The sequence below is a fragment of the Symsagittifera roscoffensis genome, chromosome 4 (genome assembly GCF_963678635.1).
Source record: "Symsagittifera roscoffensis chromosome 4, txSymRosc1.1, whole genome shotgun sequence".
NCBI lineage: Eukaryota > Metazoa > Xenacoelomorpha > Acoela > Convolutidae > Symsagittifera > Symsagittifera roscoffensis.
The window spans coordinates 21,572,053-21,583,045 of record NC_087065.1 but is presented as its reverse complement, the minus strand read 5'-3'; the positions used below and the strand labels follow the sequence as shown (position 1 = coordinate 21,583,045).

The window sequence follows — 10,993 nt, the reverse complement described above, 5'->3', positions numbered from 1 at the left end:
TGAACACTGAAATGCGTCATACCTGTTATAATGCTCATAACCTTTTTTATCTAACCAAGAAGTTATGAACATTGAAATGTTTTATAATTTATACTGAACAATTTTTAAAACTTTTAGATTAAATGGTATTTACTTTCAATGCAATTTTCAACAGTTTTTCTTCAGCAAATTTAATTTTTCTTCAGCAACACCATTTCAGCATGTTTGTTTTGAAAATGGCAGCTGCTATTCAATATTGAATCATTAAAATGTAGTTATATCTATTAGGATGGTCGAAACACTCCTTATTCTTGCATCTTATATTTCGCTCGCTTTTCATACCATATATACTCATAAAAGCTTGCAAACCACAAAACATTCTGTTAATCTTTTATTTTTTTATTACTTGAATCTAAACACACAGTCTTAAATTGGTATACCTGAGAGCAAAAACGTGCATTATATACAGCAGTCTTTTGAAAAATAGCAGTCTTTACTCAAAATTAAATCTTTGTCTTCAAAAACATCGTGTAGCTGAATGATTAACTCGTGTCATCAGGATGTTTTTCAGACATTTGAGACGAAACTCAACGAGTTCAATCCATCGATTTTTGTAATTGGTGCGGTAACATTTGATTTGACCAATTATCAGTGTCAATCGAACCTTGTTGATAGTTCGATTGAGGATCCCGTTTTATTAAGCGTAATTTTGGTTGAAGGTGAAATATTCGAATGTTTGGAACCGTTTTCTATCTTCTGAAATAAAAACAGTGAAGATCTTATTTTAGTACTATTTTCGTTATGAAATTATAACAATGCATTATGACCTTATGGCGTGTTTGTGCTACCGGAAAGTCATGAAGTGACTTTTTTCTTAATATTGGCAATTAGTTATGGTTTTTCCATTTGAATTACCGGTTCACTAACATCTGCTTTTTGACTTAAGAGCTGTGGAAAAAAGTCTGCCAAATTAAAAGGAACTCAGTGTTAAATATAATACGTGTGAAAATGAAGAAAACTTTATCGCATAAAATCGTTAAGTTTTCCAGGAAAAAGAAAAACTTATTAGGTGTTTTGTTGTTAGTTATTCTTGTATTTTTCTCCTTGAATTATTATTTTCTACTCGATCTTTCATTAGAAATTAATTATCCGTTCCGGTCATCAAATGTGCTATCAAAACAGCTGCAAAAAATAGAAGCGCGAATTGACCAAAATCTGAAGCTATCAGAACTTAGACAGCTTTATTTTGGGACTTCAGGGTACAAAGTGTGTGAAAACTCGAAAGGAAACTGGCCCGATTATTTTTGGACCATAAAACCTGAAGATGAAATGAAGTTGAAAATTTCTAGGTACAGGTATGATAGTTAGTTTCCTTGCAAAACTATTTTACTGAAAGGAAAAAAAAAACATTTTACTGACAAATTTTTACGAGTTTAATCCATCTGTTTTTATAATTGGTGCGGTAACATTTGATTTGACCAATTTTCAGTTTTAATTGAACCTTGTTGATAGTTCGATTGAGGATCCCGTTTTATCAAGCGTGATTTTAGTTTGAAATGAAAAATTGGTCCCGCTGCCTTAGCAATTTTTTTAAACCGAACTATAAACAAATTTACTTTCTAAAAGACTTTAAGGCCATAAGTTTTCCTTCAGGGACCCATAAAATTTTCAGGGATTCAATACAACTATCATACTTGTACCAATTTGCAGACTTGAGCTTTCGTCGTCCTTCTCCTCGCGTAACCGGATGATGCCTCTCATTAGAAATGTGACCCCTGACCTAGCCAGGAGGAAGGCGGTGTTGTTTGTGGGGGTGAATGGGGCGGGTCACGATATAGTGCAGAAAGAGTTCAGGCCAATATGCGCACAGGTCAGTTGATAATACAACAGTGTAATATATGTCTATTTTTCTGCTTTTTGAAGAAACTCTCCCTTTTTAGCATTATATAAATTTAAAAAAATCAAAAACGGACCATTTGGATGTTGAATTAATTTTGAGCGTGGCTCATAAATTGTACAGAAAAAAACTTTTTTTTTGTGAATATAAGGCCTGATAAACACTTTGTTATTGTTTCGATCATTGAAAATGGAAGGAACTTTGTATTCTGGTGGGTTTACATTTTATTTTTTAAAGCAAAATCAGGTACCATAATCATCGGAATTAAAGCCCTTTCAGTCGTGATTCGAACAAAATTTCAAAATATTCAAAAAATTGTTTCTCAGTTTTTTGATTTACAGTCTAATTTCGAGCAAATGAAGCGAGCGTGTAGTGGGCAGTACAATAGTGCCGAACTACAACGGTGCGGAAAGTAAAAATTGTGTTCAACAGTGCCCAAAACTTTTGAATACTGTTTTTACCCATCACAAATCACTGACAATTAATTATACTCAAATTGAAGCAAATCTGATGAGACAAAAATGACTATTTTAGATCGTACCGCTTGTTAAGCAAACAAAAATTGCCCATGAGCGGCGTCAAACATTTTTCTGAACAAAAATTAACTCAGCAAAAATTGTCAAATTTTTCGCTTGGTTTGCTCCAAAAAAAACAGTATTTATGCAAAACTGCCGCGAATTTACAAACGGAACTTAAATATCATTATTTTTCTGCACTGTTGAATACATTTGCAGTTTCGGCACTGTTTTTTGGCACTGTTGAATGCCCAGCTTGTAATACATGCTTTTAAAATAGATTTGAATCAAGTTAGGCCGATAAAACTTAGTTTTACTCTGGTATAAAAATAGTTATTGCAAATTCTTTTAACGCCTTCTTGGGAATAAAACTTCTAGAAAAACTTATTGAAATTTTCTGCAGAAATTTTGAAATTATTTTTTGGAATTTTTAAAATGTTTTAAATGTTTTTATTTCATGAAGTAAATTACCTAATGACGCTGACAGAAGTACCTAATTTACCAATCGAAGCTCTAGTGAATACTCTCATCTTACCAAGATCCAAAAAATGACGCAACTTGAAAAAAGAAACTTTCTAAGTAGTTTTTTAAGAATATGGTCTGAATAGTTTGTGCTATTGGCACACTAACCGGCTATCCTTGTTTATATAAAAACTTAGACTATCAAGTTCCCCAATTGCAATGTGAATTGATCTTCTTGATAACTAAATTCTGAGAGTAAATAAACCAGCCAAAGCATCAATCAACCGAAAATGGGCGGAGTATATGAGCAAGCCAAAAATTTATTTAATGAAAGAAATTTGCATGAGTTTTGTAACAGTAAAAAACTATTGAGTTTTTTAGCTGGTTTATACTTCGGTTGGTTTTAGTTTGGCTGATTTATCTACCACACCTTTTCTGTCATAAAAGTAAAATCGTTTAGCATTACAGACGAAGAAATCAACGTCAAAATTTCTACATTGAATGAATCATCCAAGAATGGATCACAAGAAGTATTGACACTAAAACAAAAGATTTAAGTTAAGTTTGATAAAGGTTTATCTCCAATAGAGGGTGCGTGCTTTCAAGAGACCTGGGTTTAAAGGGAGCCGAATCCCTAAGACGACGTGGCGTCCGCTCCCTGATAACTCCACCCCTAGTTAAAGCGAAAGATAAAAGAATATTTTCTGAGTGTCACTAAGATTCAAACATTTTCAGTATTTAAATGGGAGATGAAAGACTTTTTTTGGTTTTGTTTTATTTCAAAATAACAGAAAAGGTGATTTTGTTTGCATAGGCATCGGACAAGCGTGTGTGTAGTCCGTTTGGTACTTACGCAAGACTAGCGGGAACTTGTACGCGGGATGTGAACAGAGACGAGACGCCATTTGCCAATAGACAGAATCTGGACCAACTCATCTACGACCTCCAACACCACCCCCATCCTGTCATATTTCTCAATACCCTTTATGGTAAGAATCGTAGCACAAATCGTGAAGAAATCATAATATTTTATTAAACATTTATTTTTGCTTATTGGCAAGGTTTATAAATAAGGACCATCGCAGATTAGTACTAATAAATTCAGGAGAAGCCTTTGCCAGACCTTTACTGAAAATATTTACCGAAGAATTAATTGTAGTTCCTGCGAATCGCAGAGGAGCTATCAGTAGGCCTTAACAGTCCTGTCGAGGATAGTCCATTTCTATTATCTCCCCACATTCCAGATAGTGTTATTTTGCTGAGCGAAGCTGTTTTTTGCGACCTAAGGCCATTTTTTTGCGTCTAGAACTTTTACGTGGTACCACTATTGCAGCCAAATTTGTTCAGGTTGTGGTAGACCTGAATCTGGAGGTCAAGTGAGAGCTTGTCCTCACACACTATCATTGCCATGGCATGGGATCGAATACACGATCTGACGATATCAAAGTGAACGCCTTACCACTGTGCTAAAGAATCATAAATTGAGATGCTCAAAGTTTGGTGTACATGGCAAAGAAGCCTTATGAAAGCAAATTTTAGTTCGTATACCAAAAATAGGGGAAATTTAAAATATCACCAAAGCAGAACCCGAGGCGGCCATAGTCTCAAATTCCTCCTAAATGCGCATCTCATGTTGCAATTTTTTCAAAAAATACATGCGATTCAACTGTTGTTAAAAACCTGTGGGTATAATCAAAAAGGAATGGATCCATGTTACAAGTGATCCCGTTTTTTCAGGTGCTTCTCATTTGCCTTATCCAAAATGCTACCGCGATTCTCCCGGCAGCGAGCAAGATGCTGAAAAGCAGCGAAGCAGACCTCTAGTCACATATCCTAATTTACGACACATAGCCGAAATATGTTCTCTACTAGCTATAGATCTCCGAATAGTTCTCGTCATCAGAAATCCCGAGTCAGCTCTGTTTTACAATCCGATTGCCGGAGACGTCAGCGAATCGGCTTTACTGCTTATTGAAGCCTTTCATGAAATCCGAAACCAGTTGTCAAATATTGACCCTAGCTTTCTGGCATCTTGTATAGATGTTGACGCAGATTCCGAAAAACAAAAAGAGCTCATGATGCCATTATTCATTGAAGAAATGGGTTTACTGAATACGACAGCTGAAAATGTTGCGAAAAGGTTTTCTAGCTCAACAAAATCAGACTGCGTTGAGCAAATTGATAACGCGAATTTGAGTAATGTTTCAGAGCAGTTCAAAAAATTGTATAAAGAAGCTATTGTTTTGAAAAATTTGTGTTATTCTTTGTAAGCGAACTTCTTGAATTTATGATGTACTAAAATGCGTTTTCTTCAAACTGTGGTTCTTGTGCTGATGATCTTAAACAACTCATATAATCAAACTTCATATACGGAGTCTACGGATAAATTGCTTAGCATGCAATTTTCGTAGAAGAAAACTGTATGATGAGCATTTTTTCAATCGATTTAAAAAAAAAATCTTAAATTGGTTTAAAATTCAAACAAAACATACTTGTGGCAGTTTTGGTAACATCAAAGTATCGTTGGCATCAATTAAGAAATTGACAAAAAATCATCATACAACTTCATATATGAAAATGTATCATATCCATTTTTCCATAAACCATACACATTTGAGGTAGAGAGTTTTTTTACTATATTTTCTTGCAAGCTCGGTCCTGTGCTCAAATACACATTTTATGAAATAGATTTGCATGCAAAATTTGATAGTTTGAGTCTATAGCGTAGTTCAAGTTGAATTTTTCACCAAAAAAATCAAAAATCACAAACGAGCATTTTTTTCAACACAATGATTATTTTTAATTTTTATATGCTAAGAAAAACAAAAAAAGGCTTCTTCCCTCAACCACTAAATAGTAACAAGACTGCTCGTATCAAGGCGAAGCCCTGAATGTTCCGACTGCCTTTTAAGGTTTATGGAGCAGTAATAACTTTAAAAAATTAAATGAAATAAAAAAAAAAACTTTTCAAATTTAAGCTCAGGACAACAATGGCTTTCGAATGATATTAAAAAATTCCGTCAAAAATGGCTAGTTAAAAAGTCGAATTTTGTCTGAAGAAAAAAACCCACCCCGAGCACAAATATTCCGTTACTTTCGTATCGAAAGTCGGAACAATAACTTCCCAGCCATAAACAAAATGTTACGTTTTTAGCATATAGCTCTGAGTGAAATTGTTAACAAGAACTTACATGGGCAATATCACCAAATGCTGTTGATCTGCGCGCTTACTGCAACTTACACTTTGGGTTTTTCAATCCTTGGTCCTTGTGTTTTTGGTTAAAACACACAATTTAAAACAAAATTAAATTTATGGAACAAACGTTTTTTTTCATACAATTTCATAGTAAAAATAAATGCTTTCAGTCTTTTCACAAAACTTTTGAGACAAAAAGTAGGGCAAAAAACTTATTTATTTATTCCCAGAGTGTAGCAAAAATTTTCTTACAGTGTTTCATACATCTCTATGAATTTCATAGTATAGAACACTGCTTATTGTGTTATTTTCACACAATTTTCTTGTCATTGAATGCAATTGTAAGACACGCGTTTTTTAATTGCATGAAATTTTTTGATAAATTTTTTTGTCAATCCGGGATAATCGAATGCCCAGACAACCTCGTTTAAACTAGAAACACAATTTAATATTTTATTTGAAGTTCTTTTCAGTGACCGTTATTTAAAAGATCCAATATGTTCCTTCTCTATTATGTTTTAGATTAAAATCTTCAGGCCATCCCAGTGGTTAAAAGCTCCATAAAACCTATCAAATAGTTATTAGGCTTTATCCCCGAAGAATTGTGTTTCCGCAATTCTTCGGGGATAAAAACGTTATTCTCACATTTTGCTGGCACATGATAGTTAGAGTCCATTACCTTTTTTACACAGAACCTTCCAATTCTACCCAAAATGATAGACAACCCATGTATCGTGTTTTACGTCCGGTAGCTTCTTTTCTAATATCAATTTCTACTTCTTCCGACAGTTTTGTCTTGTTTTCGGCTGTTGTGTCATTTTTCGCTAATCTTCTCAACAAGGTCAGACCGCTAATCGAAAGTTTGATTTAGAAAAAAATTCTAGAGCTATCTAAACTTTCTTTTTATCTGTTTTTTCAATATAGTGTTTCGCGACATTTTCAACTGTTTCCGGAACTTTTGGTTGTGTTTTCTGGAGTAATGGCTTACTACAACCAGGAATGCGTCATAAAAAAAAAATTTAGCAGTTGTTTGATAGCTATTGGCTCGAGGCCAGGACAAAAAAACCGTGTTTCTACTAGCCATTACATTCGAAGTCAATCAGTTTGTGGTTCAAGGACATCAAAAAAACCGTTTTGAACAAAAAAAAACGAACCAAAAAAACTCATGCAGTCTTGCTTGAATTGAATGCACAACCCTATGTAAATGTCGTGAGCATGCAGATACCGTCAAAAACCGGAGGCGATAATTGCATTGAGGGTAGTTATGTTTTCCTGTAACAATTTTTAGCTTGATCCAGTCTGTTTGATTCAACTCTCATTTCGTCTATCTCAACCTAGCCAGAAAATCAGTTTAAAATTGAGCTGCATTGTACTCATGGCATGACAAAAATGAAGGAAAAAAGCGAAGCTAAGTTGAAGTTTAGATTTTTGTGGCTTAGGCACCAAGAGTTCTTATCAAGTTTTCTACGGAGTCTGGGAAGATGTGAAATAGTGTCGCAGAGACTGCATTAAAGCAACTGGTTTTTTCTATATAGTTGTTCCAGTTGTTTCTCTGGATTCGAAGTGACTACTCTAGTTTAAAATAAGATAATTTTCTGCAAGATAATTTCCTGTTTGCCGTTTTCGCTCCAAAACCAACATGTTCAATCAAAAATTTGTCATCGAAAATGCAGTTAAAGGTTGACGAGCGCGGTATCAGTTTTGATGTTCAATTCAAATTAAATCTTAAAGCTTTTTTAATGGTTTCCTCAACGGTGAAAATGAGCATCTTGTGTTTTGAATTTGATAATTTCTAGTTCAATTTTGTAAGACAAACTCGAAAATGTTATTTAGAAATTTCAAAAAGAATCTTTGAACGTATTTTTTTTGTTATTATGATCACGGGCGGATCTAGGATTTTCTCGAGGGGGGAATTTTGTAGACTTTTTTTTTAGGTCGACCAAATTGATTTTTCGAGCTCTCCCTAAGCATTTAGTCCCTGTTGAGGCCAAATTAAAAAAAAACAGTCTAAAAAAGGGTTTTTAGGCACTTTTGGAAAATTTTGACCAAAAAATTGCGTTTTTTTCGGCGCGCGCTCCCCCATCAAAACTAGTATATATTGGCGCCCAAGGCGCCTTTAGAAAAATTTTAGGGTCGTTCGGCCCAAAATGGATTTCTTAAAAAGTACTAAAGGGGGGACCCTTTGACTCGGAAGGGGGTCGAATCCCTGAGGGGGGGCGTCCGCCCCCCCTCCTAAATCCGCCCCTGATTATGATTATCATGACTTCTTGGAGAAGTAACTCATACGGTTTTTTTTTAAAATAATTTTGATTATAATGACTTCTTGTATTAGCCATCGAGATATTGACCCAATTTTGACTGTGTATTAGCTTAACAATTACAGCAAAAACAGATGAAGAACCATATGCATGTGTTATTTTCAGTCCAGTATGTTGAATAGAAGTTCCACATAAGTCTTAACAGTTTTCTTTTCAAATGAGTTTTATCAGAACTGGATGAAGTTAATTATGAAACCAGTGCCATACCAGAAGCTGCTATGCCGGAGCTCTTATCGTTTTTCTGATAAACTTTGTCATGTGTGTCCTCTTTCTTCTCGGATTAAATAATAATTTGCATAATTAGCCCCATACCGCCCATTAATAATATTGCTGAAGAATGACAATTCTTTGAAACGATTGATATATAGCACAGGCAAAAATTTCAAAAAAAATCAACGATTGCTTGTATAACCGACTATCAGAAGAACAATTTCTGACGCATAAAGACACTGATGCATATTTATACCCTTTACAAATTGGTTTCTGTTGAAATGGTTGTTAAAACTGACGTGTTCCGTTTGAGCAGGAAAAAACTTGAAAATGCTTTACCGATTCGTTTCTTGATATAATCGCATTCACTTAAGGATCATCGATGATAAATTCTAAATATTCTATATATTTTTTCTATTTTCCGTTCCAAGCCTAAGTTGGTAGAATTCGGCTTTTCATTGCTTCTGACTAGAGATTAACTCAGTGACTAAATATCTATTGCAATTATAAACTAAACGGTTTTGCTAGCTACAGAATTTTCTGATCTTCTGATTTTTTCGGACATTTTCTTCCATATATCAACTTGAGGTAATTAGCAATTGTAAGTACAACTAAAGATTGCACAATTAAATTTAGATAATTTATTTGATAAAAGGAAAAAATATAGATCCAAGAGTGGACCCTGTTGAACTCCAGAGATAATTGGCTCGGGTTCGGACTCAAATGCATCAATTCTGACTCTTTGGGTACTATTGTGCTAATAATTCCGATCAGGAGAAACATTTTTTTCTGAAATACCGATATCAAACAATTTTTTTAAAGAAATTTTATACTTTTTGTTGAAGGCTTTAAAAAATCGAACTGCAATATTAAATCACAATTTTCTACGCATATAGGTTTTCGAGAGACTGAAAACAATAGTAAAATTACTGACTTTTCTGGAAGAAAGCGAAAATGCAGTTCAGACAATTTATCTTCGAAAGGTTTTTTTTATGGCTCAGAAAATGAATTATTCAAGGTAATCAAAATAAACATTCAAAAGGGTTAGTGGAAAATTTGGGATAAAGAAATTGGAAAAAAATAACAAACACGCAGAATTAATTTGGCGGAATATTTAAAATTTGATTGCATGATAGAAATTATGTAACAATTTGTTATATTATTTTTATGAATAATGTGTTTGACACTTTTCTGATTTTTGATCATTCTGTACATATTAGTTAGATTTTTAAACTTGAAGATGCACTAAAATTGTGCGAAAACGTTTGTTCAATTTACAATTTTAAAATAATCAATTATTTTTTTAGTGGTCGTAGAGGGTCAAGAAGACGCATCGCGTAAAATTTTTTGATGTGATCGATGAGAGGGAGATTTTTGTTTATTCTTGTGATTTTTGTTATTTGGTTTTCGCTTACATAAATAAATGTTTTTTGTTATTTGATTTTTATATATTCTTGTGTTTAGGACTTATTATTGAGCATTTCCACTGTTTCGAGAAGACAGCGGTTTGCTTGAGCTTAAAATTTATTTGGCTCAGTGAGTTGCTTAATGCTCCCTGACGGTTCCTGTTAAGCAGTGTTCGTTAATCATCAGGGCCTTGTGAGTTGGTGATGTCTATGTCGATGCATTTCGCGATCAGTTCTCTGAAGAAGCAGATGAATTCATCTGGTTGGTAGCAATTGAGACTGGTTTCCCCTAATGAAGGAAAAGATGATCGATTAAACATGTTGCTGAAGAATACTGAGAACAGTTCTGCCTTTTGTTGGTACGTCGCAGTTTTGTCTCAGTATGTTGGAGCAGAGGGTGAGTGTGATTTGTTGAGGCAACGGTAGTATTTAAACAGGTGTAAAGTATATTGGGTAGTTTTGCCTCGTAAGTTAGCTGGTTATTGTCTGTTTTATTTAACATTGTATCGAGTCGTTTTAGTCATTTTGCTTCGTTTTATTCGATCTTTAGTCTCTGTATTGTTCAATACAAAGGCATTATTGTAATCATTCTTCGAGAAGCAAGATTCCTGTTCAATGTCGGGCAAGTTAAATTCTCCCGCGAAAATAACTGTTTCTGGTATCTGTGCCAGTCGGTCATATTTTGAAGTTTGACCTTGAGAAAAACAAGAACGCTTAATTTTGGAGTGAAATTTGATTTTTCAAAAATTCGAATGGAGCCTGTCATGCACGATTTTCTCGCGATAACTGAAAACCGAAAAAGAGAAATCAGAACGATCGAGTAACAATCGCGGGAAAGTTGCCAGATAAAGCAGTAGGAAATTGCCATTCGCAATTTCCGTCACAATAAAACTAGAGTAGAGCTGTCCTATCTGAAACAGAAGGAAGCGTATTCCCGAGAACTGGACTATTATTGCTCGACTGGATTATTATTCAAACTGAACTAGAGTGAACCTTCGATGGAAAGGTGG

General features: G+C 34.3%; 1 protein-coding gene across 2 annotated transcripts; it reads left to right on the top strand.

Annotated features, from left to right (window-relative positions):
• The first annotated feature begins 404 nt into the window (after positions 1 to 404).
• LOC134844125 (uncharacterized) lies at positions 405 to 5,137 on the top strand. Of its 2 annotated transcripts, none has more exons than XM_063860635.1 (4): positions 405 to 1,328; positions 1,690 to 1,849; positions 3,668 to 3,842; positions 4,591 to 5,137. In XM_063860635.1, exons 1-4 carry the CDS (start codon positions 988 to 990, stop codon positions 5,121 to 5,123), a joined length of 1,209 nt encoding a protein of 402 aa, XP_063716705.1. In that variant the 5' UTR covers positions 405 to 987; the 3' UTR covers positions 5,124 to 5,137. The 2 variants fall into 2 exon arrangements, with proteins under 2 accessions (XP_063716705.1, XP_063716703.1); XM_063860633.1 differs by having other exon boundaries at positions 405 to 1,334.
• Positions 5,138 to 10,993: the final 5,856 nt, after the last annotated feature.

Excerpts from the sequence above, each read along its gene's own strand:
- LOC134844125 (XM_063860633.1), top strand. The coding sequence starts at position 988 with ATGAAGAAAACTTTATCGCATAAAATCGTTAAGTTTTCCAGGAAAAAG. Across the intron at positions 1,335-1,689 it reads TTGAAAATTTCTAGGTACAG|ACTTGAGCTTTCGTCGTCCT; the intron begins GTATGATAGTTA and ends ACCAATTTGCAG. Across the intron at positions 1,850-3,667 it reads TCAGGCCAATATGCGCACAG|GCATCGGACAAGCGTGTGTG; the intron begins GTCAGTTGATAA and ends TTGTTTGCATAG.